The 15,900-nt window shown below is 37.8% G+C and overlaps 1 protein-coding gene across 1 annotated transcript; it reads right to left on the bottom strand.

Annotated features, from left to right (window-relative positions):
• Nucleotides 1-4,060: 4,060 nt before the first annotated feature.
• On the bottom strand, nt 4,061-14,991 carry RBM18 (putative RNA-binding protein 18). Its single transcript, XM_012937381.3, has 5 exons — nt 14,321-14,991; nt 12,447-12,729; nt 7,984-8,226; nt 6,616-6,764; nt 4,061-5,109 (listed from the first exon to the last, which is right to left on the bottom strand). The coding sequence occupies exons 2-5, from the start codon at nt 12,704-12,706 to the stop codon at nt 4,727-4,729; spliced, it is 1,035 nt and encodes a 344-aa protein (XP_012792835.1). The 5' UTR covers nt 12,707-12,729; nt 14,321-14,991; the 3' UTR covers nt 4,061-4,726.
• Between the last annotated feature and the right edge of the window lie 909 nt (nt 14,992-15,900).

The following is a 15,900-nucleotide window of genomic DNA, read 5'->3' as shown; positions in this document are numbered from 1 at the left end:
ATCTTACTCATCACATGTGTGTAACTTATTTTTATCTGACTATAAATATCAACTAACGCTTAATTAAATCAAGTTGGCTTACATGTCTTCTCCACCGCGCATCATTTCGCTTCGCTCTCTTCTCCGCTCGTTTGTCTGGATGAATGAATGCATGAAATGTACGTATTCGGAATTCATTTTCGTTATTAATTTATTTAATTTTGCTCTTCACCAAAGCGAGTTAAGTCGATGATTATATAAGAGAATTGGTGACATGCATATTTCGACAGCAATCATTCGATTACTCATTTATAAGTGGAGTCAGATTTGAGGCCACTTGAATTTTTTATGCACAATCCATTTCGGTTGATAATATGGTCAATGATACAGAATCTTTAAATGAGAATGAATTATCCATTCTCTGAACTCACGTTTTCAATGATTTCCTAGTTCATTTCCAGTTTGCCAATGATTCGTATAGAACTGTTAATTATTACTAAACGTACAACCATAAGGAAATCTAATGTATCAGGCTAACCACCAAAATCTCACTAGTGACTAGCTTCGTGAGGGAATTCTTGGAGTTCTAGTGAGAAGTCGTGACCAGTGGAGCTAATCCGTGTCGGGTAGAGACAGGTATCTACCTCAGTACAATGGAAGTTGGTCGCTCAATTTCGTGGATTGGTTGATGTTAGACACTAACACCATTGAATGCCGGCTCAGTGGTCTAGTTGGTTAAGCGCCTGGCGCGAGACCGACAGGTCCTGGGTTCGAATCTCTCAGGGAGCGGGATCGTGGATGCGCACTGCTGAGGAGTCCCATACTAGTACGAAACGGCCGTCCAGTGCTTCCAGGTTTCCAAAGGTGGTCTAACATTAATTGATTCATGATCTCAATCAAAAAATCTTAACTGTTGCCGTAAAACACCTTTTAAAGATGTATTTATTATTATGAAAATCTGTAACAAGTGGAGATTAACGAATGCAAATTCCTAGCATGTTTACACGCAACGACCAAGTTTACATCACAAGTATTTAACTTTAAAGAGTCCTGTTAAGCTTATAAAACCTGACAACTCATTCATGCGATAATACGCAGCCAAAATCAATTAGCCTATTTAAATATAGAACATAGATAATTTAAATAAAGCAAGAACAAATATTGATGCAGAATAGTATGAATTCATATTATTTCGAGGTTTCTCGTCAGCTGCTTACAAACCAAAAAAATGTGATAGAATTTTTACATGGAGATAGAGTGAAAACAAATGACATAGATGAGTGTAAATAACTGGGTTACAATAATAACTATATATATATATATATGCTAGAACAGGTCAGAGGTCAAAAGGAATTAATTCGGGTTGGGTGGTGTAATAATGAAATTGAATAATCATAAGATAGGTTACGTAATAATAATTAAATAGAATTTGAAAAGTTAAGATAATTTAAGAGGATCAGGTGGTGGAAATGTGTGGATAATAATGTGGTTTAAGAATTATGTAATAGGAGAGGAGTATAAATATTTTAAAATAAATAAATAATAAAATAAAATAAAAAAAGGTTACCAGGGTAGTGATAAGTTAATTAAAGTCTCTTTTTGAATGCATAAGTCAGGTTTAAGTTTTTTGATCATAATAGCTTCAACAAAACGGAGGGTGGTCGTACTTCTTTGTCTATTGATAACTTTGAAAGCATGAGAAATGTCGATGGTGTGCCCGGTGTCAAGTAGATGTCGAGCTATTGCGCTGTTGAAAGCCCTGGTCCCACGCAGCCTCAAGTTTTTTGGAACATGCTCAGAAATGCGGACATGCACTCTTCTCTCAGTTCTTCCAATGTATGTGCTTTGGCACGTACATGTTAATTGGTAGATGCAGTTGGAGCTACTAAGAAAAGAGGGCTTGTCGATTTTGGTTTGTTGAAGTGAGCAGTTCGTTTGCCATACTGTGACTTTCAACGCAGAGTTTATTCTGTGATTGATTATTCCAGCGATTTCATCACCTTTGAAACGTAATTGTAAAAAAACAGTTTTTTCTTTCTACTCCATCGTATTTTGTATGAGGATTGCTTTTTGCATATTTCTGGATAAATTTCAATGGGTATTCATTATCGCGTAGAACATTAGTAATCAGATTAATTTCATCATCAAGGTATTCTTTTGAACAGATTTTTTGAGCGCGGTCAAATTTATTTAGCTATCTAAAAATAAATTTTGGAAAATAGTTGCTATCTGAATGTCAACAATCATCGTTTCATAATCGATTATCAAGAAGTAACATGGAGAACATCCAATGATTTAAACACTGAAGCAGTCCTCCTTGACTAAAAGTAATATGCATTAATTACTTACCATAAATTGAAATATATGATTTGAAAGAAACGTCAAATATCAGGATTACTGGCTACAAAAATAGGGCGACTAGTATAAGGAAATATTACCGTTTTCATTCACAGTGATATTAATAACTGACCATATTTTAATCTACATTAATTTATTCACTGAATTCGATCACTAGTCATTAAGTTAAAATATTCAAACTAACAATATCTAACTTGTCCCTATCTTAAGCTTCATAAAGGAACATTGACAAAATCTTAAGTATTTCACCAAGCGTTTTATACAACTATTAAAAATCGTACATCATATATAAATATGATCTTTTTCGTTTATTATAAGTTATAGCATAATAAATCTTGGAGATTACATCGAGTAGAAAGTTGTCAATAATAATACAAAGATTTTATTCATTAATTCTTAGCAGTCCAATAATCGCCAACAAAAATCCCTTAGTAGATTGACAGAAAACATCAAATTAGTTTGATTGACTACTTAAAATACCAATGATACAGAGTAAATGACTGAAGAATTCAAATCAAGACGGAATCGATTGTAAACTAGATTTAAAGATAAAAAGGTGTTGAATGAAATATATGTATATATAATATGCCCTTGTGGGCCAGGGTAATTTTACATTGGTTTTCAGGAGAACCAGACACCATCCGAACTTTCACGTGACAACCCAAACAGTACAGCTCAACCCCGTTTAGCAGGGGAACCAGACACCGTATAAGCTTTAACGCTACAATCTGAGTAGTACAGCTCAATCCTGCGGCGCAACCACACAGGTACCAAACACCCTGGTTGAATGAAATACCTGATAAAATAATTATTCACTTTGTCCATAAATTATAACTGACATCTCTTCTAGGATTAGTTTAAAAAAAAATAATTTTATGGACTAATTTTCCAATCGTTAAAATGGAAAAATTCACCTATCGATAGATGAAATAGAATGACATGAGGTGTGACACCTATTCACATCACGAAACTGAACTACTGACGTAAGCTTCAACCCCGTCAAAGGTTTGAGATCAACCATATGACCACTAATCAGAATAACAAACTTAAAAAAACAAAATGATATACTTAAAAACAAATCATTGACTGAAAAGCAACAACAGAAGGCTCAACTAACTTTTACCAACTTGCGTCATTTATGGCGTAGGCGAGATATCCGTCTATCAACCAAAGGACGTGTTTACTGTGCAGCAGTTCGTTCCGTCCTACTTTATGGCAGTGAAACATGGCCGGAAAGAGTAGAGGATATTCGTAGGTCACTAGTATTTGATCATAGGTGTCTTCGAAACATTGCTCGTACATCCTGGGACCATCCAGTAAGAAACGCAATTGCTAGGAAATGGGTACTAGGTAAGGATGGCAAATCCATTGGTGAAGTAATGAAACTTCATCAGTTGAGATGGCTGGGACACGTGTTACGTATACCCAACCACCGTCTGCCTCGACGTGCAATGTTTTCTGATGTAGGAGTAGGTTGGAAGAAAGCTAGGGGCGGCCAAACCAAAAACATGGCACAAATCCATGAAGTCACTGACAAGTGGACTGAGTCATGTTGGTAGGTGTAGACTACCTGGTTGGGGACCACGAGATGATAGCAACCGATGGTTAGAGACCCTGAGTGACATGGCTCAAAATCGTTTGCAATGGCGCAAGTGCATACACTCTTTGTGTTCTCCCAAATTCTAATCTGAATTCTTCATGTCCCTTTCTTTTTTCTTTCCAAATTTATTTCACTGGATTATACTCCTTGAATAACATCTTCAAACCCTAATTTTTCTGATTACAGCTTATAATTTTACTACATCTAGCACAACGGGATTTGAATCGACAACTGCATCTTTGTGCTAATGTGGTGTGGCAACTCGAACTGATGTATGTACGTACGAATTTCTACGTTGTTACTGACTGAATATGGACCAAGTGTTATGAACGACTGATATGAATATCAATTCGATAGGTCATTCATTATCTCTCTCCAAATGAATTGGGTTTAGTTTTAAGCCTTTTATATCAAACGTCATTAATATTACTGATCTTTACATCTTAGGTATAGATTATAGAAAATTGATTAATCATTACTTTATTGAAAAGAAGATATATTTTTTGATAGAAACAAAATAAAATTTGAAGAAAGCTGTGTACATAGTTGTTTACTGACACTGATTAGTAATATACTATATAAAGCATGAACCAATTCTATTCAATAAGAATAAACTATAAGTGAACAAGGTAAAATAAAAATACAGATTAATGGAACTAGGTGATATGGCTATACAAAAAGACAAGCACACACACATTTACGTAGTATGCTTCATGGAAAGGAAACAAAGGATGAAATCACAAGAAGAACAGTCCAACACACATATACACTACATGAAAATGTCTAATATTAAATAGGATGTGCAATAAAATCACGTTTATGGATCAGTTGATCATTTGATTCATTACATCGATGATGACGAGGGAGTGCATGTAGTTTTTTTGTATTGTTATCATGTGTTTTTCTGATAGTTATTCGCCTAGAAGACGATATAGATGGTGACGATGTAGAATAATGAACTCGATTATTCTTGTCACATTTTACAAGATTCGTTGATTTTAATATTAATACATCAGAATAAGGATTAGTATGACCATTTGTAATTGGTTTTAATGATGCTATACCATCGATTGGTGTTTTTTCCAAATTTTTTAAAGCCCTTTCAATTAGATGTATAGCTGTTTTGGTTTCTATTTGATTTTTTGAACGACGATGGTGATTTGTGTTGCACGCTATAAAACAAAACAGTCAAATAATATTGATTAATGATAATCAAATTTAAATATGAAATTAGTTTAGATAGGGGAAGGAGAGGGGAGGGAATGCAGTGGTTTGCAGGAACGATTGAATTTTCATAGTTTACGCCATCGAGGATGACACAGTTGCCTAGTAGTTCCTGGTACTTTATGGTTGTCTAACTCAGATTAATCTGCGATATTGACTACGCAATTTAACAGTTTTTACAATCACTCGTAAACTATATCATGTGCTAACTAGTGACTGATTTTGAGAAGCCATTGTGACCTGACTGGAGTTAGACATGTAAACTAAAGGATGCCAACGTAGTAGACTGAACCATAAAATACGAATTTAGTTTGTAAAGGATATTTTTATGGTAGAATACTGAATATCAAACACAGTGAACATTCAAATTGTTCAACTTAGCTGCTTACCGGTGATCACACTGTAGTCTTCAAACAATGAAATTTATACACAAATGATTAACAGATTAATTTTTTTTTTACTGGACAGTTGAATAATAGCAGTGTTAAGTCTGGACGTGTCTTCGATGTTGTCATAACTTGTAGCCTGCTGTCTAACATCACGTAATAAAACCACCAATTAGAATACCGATTCCTATGGCTCTATCCCTGAGCTAACCGATTATATGCCAATCAGCACTAGCACATTAAGTCATTGATAGGTCCTTACTGGTTCTCAATTCGGTGGCTTCTCTCCCTTCCTTACCAATTGAGTCCGCTACTATACGAATACTTTGGAGACTTGTTAAGTGAAGTAATGTCCAATGATAATCAATAAGAGTAGTTAGGTCGTAATAAGAGAATTCATAATAACAACAAACTCTCTCTTGTCCTTTATGTTTCCTATCAAACTTACAAACTCTTTCCTTGTCCATATGGCGACTAGTTATAACGAACTTTCACTCATAGTCTGTGCTTTCAAATTATGTGTATACTGAGGCTTTGAATTGTTGAATTCACACAAAAATATCGCTACAAAGAACTTCAGAATCCCAAATACTATGGGTATCAAAACGTGGTGGTCATAAACTTAACTCACGGAGATTCACGTTTTAGACATTGAGAAACTTTGACAGTAGCTACTCGTGATCCTACGGGTTTAGATGGACAAAGTATTTATTTTGAAAGTAAAACGAGAACCCCAGACAAAAATAGTTTATTTGTTGTCCGAACTAGTCAATTTCTAGTCATGTTATCGATTCAGTTCAATAAAGATAATCATGGTGAGGGGAAGAAGGGGGATTAAGAGAAGTGCAAGAATGATAATGACATTTTCAAGAACAAAGAATATGTCGTTTCTCTACAGTTATTAAGAGTAGTTCTCCGACAACACATATCGATTCGGTTATTTCGCACTCTTCTCACCATCAAGTAGATGGTTGGGCATATGTATCAAGTATCGGAATTCGAAAACGCACAAAATAAACACAAATATCAATGATAAAACTGGTAATCAGTTTAAGAATAAACACTCACAAGAAGTTTTCAAAGTTAAATTATGAGAATTTATCTTGGAACTTGTTTGAGAATTCTGGCTTAGGCCATGTTTTCCGTATAAATCAGGTCTGTGAACATGGGAAGATGAAACAGACGGGTAGTTCGAGTAGGAAGATATTTTCGGAGTACTAAAAAGGAAGTAAAAATTGACAACAAAGTATTAGTTAAGATTAATTAAATGTTGTACAAAAATCATCCAAAGATGTAACTGTGTGTGAAGTTGAGTGGCAAATGCTAAGTGATAACAGCCCCCAAATACCCTGGTACGGCCGAGAGTGGGGAGAGTCAACCCTCTCGAAATGCTCTCACATGGCCACGTGCACACAAACACTGTTAGGGAAGTCCTACTCACTAACTTCTCGCGGCGGGGGTGTTGTTTAAGGAATTGAGAGGACGAAAAGAATGTCTGGAACTTTAACAGGGTTAGTGGATATAGAGGTACAACTAGGGAAGTTGGAAAACCCTGGTTCCAAACCAATGGTGCACATGGGCTTCAAGATCTTGAAAAAACATATGGCATATAAGCCAATAGTTGGTCACCGGCTACCATGGGACTGCATCTCCATACGCTGCTCCAATGTCTTGTGGATCAGACCTTTAGGCCGAAGGCTCCGGGTGTGCTCCCTAAGAAAACCACCTGCTTCGATTTGGGCACCCGGGCAGTATCACAGCCCACACACAAACCAAGTGACTTGTGTGTCGTATATCTATTCGGTGCTCCTTTGTACCAATATTTATGTGTTCAAATAGATAGATAGTGCTAAAAGAAAAAATTCAATTATTGCACACTGTAATATGCAGTTCTACCAGTCGGTCTGACGTAAGTGGGTTTTAACAACAGATTCTATGAGTCCACTCAAAATGAAGGTGGCATAGTGATAAGGTTCTGACGACTACATCTCTTGGTCGGGAGAGAGAGCTCTAACAAACATAAACGAGTGTGGTTAGTTTAGATGAAAGTTTGTTAAAAGCTCGAAACATTTAAAAAGTTATATACGTTTATGTTGTGCTTATTGAAGAGGGTGGTTTATTTGTTGTTCTGAACAATACCATAGTTTTCTGAAATATTTTACTAGAAAAACTGATGATCAACCTTTAAGTCAAGAAATCTAACGTCAGAAAAATTTTTAATGTTCAAAATTTTAAAGGATGAACAGTTGATATACACGTCCACATTCAGATCTTAAACCCTAGTAGATGAGTATTTGAACTAATAAATTAGACAAATTAGTCAAATTGATTCTTCTTTGAATATTACTAGAGTATTTTTATACATTTTGACCGATATAATAAACATCTATAGGAAAACTGAGCGAATAAAGCTATTCTATAATATTACTAACGTACGGATATAGCTGTTCGTCAGAAATTGTTCCACTAAACGGGTCTTCAGTACGACTAGATAAAACACTTGAAGAATCACACATGGCCATCACAGCTGCTAGTTGAGCTTCACGTTGTATAGTTTCTTCCATTATTCTAAGTCTGGAAGCTTCATCATATGAGCGTTGTGCAACGGTCAATTCGTCTCGAGTTGGCCGAGCCGGTCTAGCAACCAAAGTATATCCATGAAAATTCAAACCATCCAACCTATGAAGAAGAAACACTTGAGAAAATAAATTAATTACATTACTAAGTGGTTGGGATATTAAATATCCAGAACTCAGTTGTTAAATGTCTTGTTTTTGTAATTTTATTTTTGAAATTTGAATTCCTCGTTTTTGTGCCAAAAGCGCCCATTTTTTACCTTCACGAGTGGCAACTGGCGTAAGTAAGCAAATTTACAGACAGAATAGTGTTCACAATCACCATTTACACTCTACCGACACTAAATATTTTAAGATGACTAGTGCTCAGCGTTCTTAAATATCAATATGTGTACAACAAATTATTGGTCGATTAAGTTTATAGTCAATAATGCAATAGAATAAAGATAACATATACAAACAATCACACATACATGGGCACATACTTTTGTGACCCGTTGATCTGATTCCGGTTTGGTCGTATGAAAATGTTAAGGAAAAATACATGCAGCTATTATTTATGTATTTGAACACATAAATATTAGTACAAGGGGGCACCAAATATATATGCGCCACACAAAACAATGAGAATAGGAAGAGAAAAAAAGAGGGAGGTAGGGAGCGTAAAAAAAGAAGAATAACGACCAGATTAGTGTAAGGTAGTGTAACATAATAATAATAATAATAATAATAATAATAATAATAATAATAATAATAATAATAATAATAATAATAATAATAATGGGGGAAACGGAAAGGTACAACCAGAAGAAATTTTTCATTTAAGGAAGATACAACCACTTTTATGAAGAAACTAAAATAAGGTTACAGCGGGATCGCCGCTGGCTTCTATTTTGAGCCATATCTGATAACGTCTCTAGACACTGTGTTGCACCATCTCTCGGACCCCAGTCAGGGGGTCGTGAAGGACCAACAGAAGCCAGCTCTTTGCAGCCTTCCTTCATACCACGACACCATGTCATACACTGACTACCTCTCCGCTTCTTCCAACCAGTCCCAGAGTCGGCAAATAATGCACGACGTGGAATTCTCTGGGACGACATTCGTAGAACATGTCCAGGCCACCGAAGTCGATGTTTCAAGATGGTGACACCAACTGGATTATCATCTCTGCGCCCGAACACACGATGCCGAACTTCTGCATTACTAACATGGTGTCGCCACTGGATGCCAGCAATCCTTCGGAGAAAACGATGATCAAACACAGAGTCGTCTAACATACTCAACTCGGAGAGGCCAGGTTTCACAAGCATAGAGCAGAACTGCTCTCATCGACACGTTGTAGATCCGACCTTTTACAACCAGAATGACATCACGAAGGCGCCAAAGATGGCCCAGATCGACATAAGCCGCTCTGGCTTTCACAATACATGCATTGATTTCATCACTTACACACCCACCAGCACTTATGCAGCTACCCAGATACACGAACTTCTCGACTACTTCTATTTGCTCATCATCCAGGGTGACTACAGGATTAGGATCCTGCCAGTCTTGTAGAAGTACTTCGCACTTCGAAGGTGCAAAGCACATACCATACTTACGGACACTGATTGCCAACCTATTAAGTGCGAATAGCATGGCTTGGGCATTATCGCACAGCAAGACAATATCATCCGCATACTCAAGGTCGAGAAGTCTTTCTCCAGGCAACAGATCCACACCACCATTACTGACATCCATCAGAGCTGTTTCCAGAATGTCATCGATGGCAAAGTTGAAGAGGAATGGTGAGATTGGGCAACTCTGCCTAACCCCACTGCTCGAATGGGACAATAGAGAGAGGTGGTTGTATGCCCTCACTCTGCCTGAGGTGTTTGTATATAGAGCTTTTAGGATGTTAATAAACTTCTCAGGCACACCCTTCTTCATTAGACAATCTCAGAGAACAGTCCTGTCCAACGAATCGAAGGTAGCCCTAATGTCAAGAAACACTACGATTGTTGGCCTGTGATAAGTATGACGGTGTCCTAACATTTAGCGGAGGGTGAAGATATGATCAATACATCCTCGACCAGAACGAAAACCAACCTGATCCTCGCGAGTCAATCTTTCTCGGGTTTTGAACAATCTACGATGCATGACAGAAGCCAATAGCTTGGACGCAATCGGAAGTGGACTTGTCCCCCGATAGTTGTTACAGGGACGATGTGAACCCTTTTTAAAGATAGGGACAACTATCGACTCATTCCATGACGTTGGTACACTCTCTAGCTCCCAGACCTTTGTAAACAACGTCGTCAGTTCCTTAGTCAGAATGTCACCACCATCTTCAAAAAGAGCCGGAGGTAAGTCATCTGGGCCCGGTGATTTGTAGCGCTTCAAGAGTTGGAGTTCCTTCTGGACTTCCGCCTCATTTGGTGGATCAGTCGTCATCGGCCATGGAGGATAGGACAATCTGACCGACGTTGCCGGAGCAGCAGGACAGTTGAACTGCCCTTCGAAAAATTCTGCCTACCGTCCAAGACGTCGATGGACGTTAGTGATTGGCATCTCGTCATCCTCACAGATTGTTTCGCTCACACCAAACTTCTTGCTGCCAGTGGCTCGGATGAGTTGGTCGAGCTTCCGGTAGTTACCAGATGCAGCTGCTGCTTCCAGTTCATTAGCACGCTCCGACCACCAGGCTTCTCGGTCCTTACGCAAGCTTTGCCCGATTTTATTACACAACAGCCTTTGTTTATGGTCAAACTCACGGTCACCCAGAATAGACTGACGGGCTTCGATGAGTTGTAAAGAGCCTGAAGAAACCCAGTGCTTGTAAGTGAGACGTTCACGAAGCCGCAAGCGGCTTTACTCGCCATTTTGATGGCGTCATGAAGTTGCAAACAACTTTCTGACATCAATCCTTTGGTGGCGGTCACTTCGTTGGCCACTGAAAAGTAAGGTAAGGTTGGCGCAGACCAGGGCATGATTAGAGTCCAGATAGGTACTCCAAAAGGAGCGGCAGTCCTGTACACAACCACGCCGGCGGTAGCTGATTGCGATGTGATCAATTTGAGTCCAGGCTTGAGATGCAGAGAAAGGACGCCAGGTGGCATATCGGCGATGACTGTGCCGAAAGTTAGTGCTAGCCAGAAACAGGTTGTGGTCTGTGCACAGTTGCAGTAGACGGTCCCTGTTATCTATCCTGAGAACAACAAGTCCCCGTCGGCCACCTAAACTATTCTTTTCTGTGCCTAGGCGCCCGACCTGAGCATCCAAGTCTCTGGCTAGTACTACAATATCTGTCGAACATGCAGCTAACCCTTGTTTAATAATTACCGACTGAATTCGCGTTAGAGAATAACGGAATAAAATAATTCGAATACAAGAATGAATCATGGACACACATTTCATGCATTTATGGATCCAGACAGACAATCAGTAAGGCTCGGAGAAGGCAAGTGTGCCAATCCCCTCTAGTTAGTGTGACTCAACATTTATAGCCATACACGAAAAAGCTTAGGACAGGTGATAAAGAGTAGGAGATTAAAGCATACGGTCATCTAAAAACATTCAGGGTTAATAAGTGAATAATTGACAAGGACAAAATGTGGCTCAAGAAGAATAAACAAGTTGATCTGTCCGGAAGCTAGAATAACTCATGTGGGCTGGGTACAGTGCTAGACACTACAATACAACACAATCAGTAAGAGTACGATATGTAAAGGTCAGAAAAGTCACGAAATAGTTCACATAATCCCGATGCGACTGTGGATTTGACCTAGTTTGCAAATCAAGTGTATAAGGGTCACTACAAGATTTCCGTTAATGACCTATTGTAAAATTTCACCACAACCTAAATTCTACATGTAATGCATTTTAGTGTGTTTGGATGGAACTATCCAAGCTTTTGACCAACATTGGCATCTTTTGGGTTTAAAAGGGCGATACTATGCGAAAGATCATAGATCACTAAACGACCACAAAAAGATATTGTCAAAACGTTTTAACGACTATATTTATGGGGTTTTAAGGACAACTTTAGATTACATAAGTCACAAAAGGTAAAAACAAAACATGGAACTAGTACAGGTTTACTAATTTAGTTACTAACATATCAACGTGCCCTGATAATATTCATGGTAAGGAGGAAGATAGAGGGTATCCGCACCTGTATAACTGTGAACGACTCACATGGACGAAGAACAAACACAACTATACAGATAGAAGTAGGTGAAACGGGGTCTAAACAAGCAACTTTATTTCACCAGATATAAACTTATTATAAGGTAAACAACACTAGATGCAATCAACCTAAATGAAATGAAACAAACTTACACTTTCCAAGCTTTCTTAGCATCATCCACCGACCTGTATGTCAAAAAACAATAACCAACTGTAGATCCTTGCAGATCACCAGTCTTATGCACAGGAAAATGGAAATCGGATAATTCTCCGAATTGTTTAGCTAGCTGCAAAACCGCAAATTCCGTAATACGTGTCGGGAGACACCCTAGCCAAATTCTGTGTGGATCGCCATTTATCTCATTGAAATCACTACATATGTCACTGGCGTTGGAACAACCGACAGTTGCCATTCGGGGAAAACTATGTTTAATACCTTAAGAGAGAAAGTCACAAATAGAGCCAAATTAATAGCGAACGAAACATTTTTTAAGTTACTTACTACTAAGCGAACAACCAATGTACACTTTATAATATTAGCATTATCCCGACAGTGTCGACAGTGAATTGGATATTTTAAGACCTTTAGTGAAACAATTTGTTTTCGGCAATATAATGTGTTATCTAATTTTACCCCGGTAGGATTGTAGGTGTTTTTGGATTGTGTTCAGCTTGAATGTACACCAAATTTGTGAGCATACAATCGAACATTTAAGTCAATCTAATGTTATGATCGAAACTACTTCTGTTATGTCCACAAAATCTTAAACTGGTCCCGAGTGATTTTCTGAAATAAGATTGTAGAAACAGAAGCCACAGAGATAACTGCCACCCAAATCTTCTGATGAATGTCTCACTAAAAATCTCTTGTCCTCTTTAAAGGGTTTAAACCAAATCCCTCACTTAGTTTGCAGTACTTCATGATCCCATCAAATATTTACAATGCGGCAGTTGCCGATAAGTGCCTCTAAGCATATAATGATGCATACTGCTCACCAAGGTACAGATTCATTAACGTTTTTAAACTAGTTAACAATAAATTCGCATCTGATATAACCTCATTATTCTTGTCTTTCAAAGCAAAGAATTTATGAGGACACTAAAACGTTTCACAAGCCAAGAACAAATTAATATTAAACTGACAGACTCTCCCATCAAATCATCAACAAATAAAACTCGTTAGATCTACGCGTAACTGAAGCTCGGTATTAATCTTTTCAACGAGAAATTGGACCGCGGCCAGCCTTCTCAAAACTAACAGGCCACCCAACCTTCCATCACTTATTAACTGAAAAGGAAGCGTCATTAGCTATTCAAACGATTGAGCAGCAAATCCTTCAGTGCTGAGAGCTGACATTAGCATAGACATAAGAGATGCAACCAATCAGTACAGGACCTCTCAAAACATTAATATCAGTCATATGGTAAGTAACTGGGTTTGTGACCTGCCTGTTATTTTTGCATAGAGCACAAGGCTCTGAATTAAAACCCCAGTAAACTAAAGATTAGTAACTTTGGAAGTTGTCTTTTTTATTTGAGCACATAAATATTGGTACAATGGAGCACCGAATAAATATGCGCCACACAAGTCACTTGATTTGTGTTATCACCCATTTGATAAATATACCTGGAGCATTACACAAGGTATGCAAAACCTATGAGCACTCAAACCAAAGCATGTAGTCAGTTTGTAAAGTTACTGGTAGGAACAGACAACCTGTTTTCAAAGTTACTTTACACCTCTTATTGCATGAATTAGATTCTGTGCTATAACCCTTTTACTATCGCTGATACTACTGCTTCTTTGGTATTAAGGCTGGTAAGTTTTGCCCCACTGGCTTGGTGAGATGTGGTGACTTGGGTTTAGTCAAGACAACCATATGCACAGTTACTAATGATATACCAAAAGGAATTAATACCACAAACCAAATTGTCTGTTTATGACTAAAGCGAAACGGTAATAATAACACAACGAAGGGGTAAATTGAACAACAATGTGACAGCAATTGCTATGAAATGAACGTTACTTGTAAGTTATTTCTGAGATAACAACCACAAATGGGTTCACTTGATTAACGATGGTTCCTCTGCGTGGTTGCACCAATGGCGTGGTAAGAGATATATCCGATAGTATTTAATAATAATAATCCGGGAAAACTCCAACGCAACGTAGAACGGCCTGAAGAGATGTTATGATATCATTATAATCTTCGAATATATGCCATGGCCAATAAGGCGAAGAACAGACTACGATAGCGTTTATTTTTAATAATAGCGGTAGTGTATGTATCAGTAGTACCAAACAAATATGTCCACCATGTACAGAGAAACAACGTATTTTGAATCTAAATGAAATTATACATCAAGTGTCACAAATAAGATAAAAATTCTGGTCCTTAATATGTCGTTACAAAAAAGTCATTAAATAAGAAGGTTTAGTGGCCCGTTGATCTGACTCCATTTAGATTGTACGAATGTTTGTTATCACCTATTCTCGTATATCTTCATCGACTTAAATCGCGTTAGTCCATAACGGAATTAAATAAGTCAATTAACGAGAATGGCCATTGAATACATATATTTTGTATGTAAAGTGAATGCGATAGAACAAAGCGAAATGACGCGGAGGGAAGATGGCTGGGAAGCCAACTCCATTTTAATTAAGCGTTACTCAGTATTTATAGGCAGACAAAATAAACTACAGACATGTGATGAATCAAGGGATATGAAGTGTACACACATATGCGCTCATGTGAAAGCAGTCAAGGCGAATAAGTGACAAGGTCAAAATATGGCTCAAGTAAAATGAATAAAATATGATGTCCGGAAGTTAGAATAAAGGCATATGGGCTTGCCATAATAACTGACACTACAAAGGTCACTTTAAATCTACTGGAGCAAGATGTAGACATTTTTTATATAAGGAAGGTATTTTTGTACAAACGATGGTAATAAATATATGCTTTTCGTTATATTTTACGATTTTAAATTGTACTGTCTAAAGTGTTAATTTAATTCGTCTATACATCTACTCCACATCTCAGGGGAAGCCCTGAATACAATGGACAGCTAGGTACGACTGGGCGGTGTGGACTTCACTGATGACCTAGCTCTCCTATCCCATACATACTGACGGATGTAGTTGAAGACAACTAGCGTAGCGATAGCCTCTGAATCGGTACATGCTCATGGGAAAAACCGAGATCCTCAAATACGAGTTATGCCGTCACAAAAAATGTTATAGTAATTCAATAGTCGAATTCATGAGTCATTTGAAGCTATACCATCACGGAAAACCTGGAGGCACTTGACGGGCGTTTCGTCCTGACATGGGACTCCTCAACAGTGCACATTCGCGATCTCGCCTCGCGAGATTCAAACCTCTAGACCACTGACCCGGCGTCCAATAGTGTCAATGTCTAACATCAACCAATCCACAAAGTTGCACTGGACGGCCGTTTCGCCCTAGTATAGGAATCGTCGGCATGCGTGTAGGTTTTACATGGCAGTCCAGCTTCAAATGACCCATTAATTCAACTATCATATATATATATATATATATATATATATATATATTCGGTTAGTAATAAAATGAGCGAGCATAACA

This window comes from Schistosoma haematobium, chromosome 5, assembly GCF_000699445.3.
Source record: "Schistosoma haematobium chromosome 5, whole genome shotgun sequence".
In the NCBI taxonomy this organism is placed as follows: domain Eukaryota; kingdom Metazoa; phylum Platyhelminthes; class Trematoda; order Strigeidida; family Schistosomatidae; genus Schistosoma; species Schistosoma haematobium.
This window is presented reverse-complemented; position numbering and strand designations above follow the sequence as displayed.

Coding starts and splice junctions, on each gene's coding strand:
- RBM18 (XM_012937381.3), bottom strand. CDS start 12,706: ATGGCAACTGTCGGTTGTTCCAACGCCAGTGACATATGTAGTGATTTC. Junction 8,227..12,446: donor GCTAAGAAAGCTTGGAAAGT/GTAAGTTTGTTT, acceptor TCTTCTTCATAG/GTTGGATGGTTTGAATTTTC. Junction 6,765..7,983: donor TCTGACGAACAGCTATATCC/GTACGTTAGTAA, acceptor CTTCCTTTTTAG/TACTCCGAAAATATCTTCCT.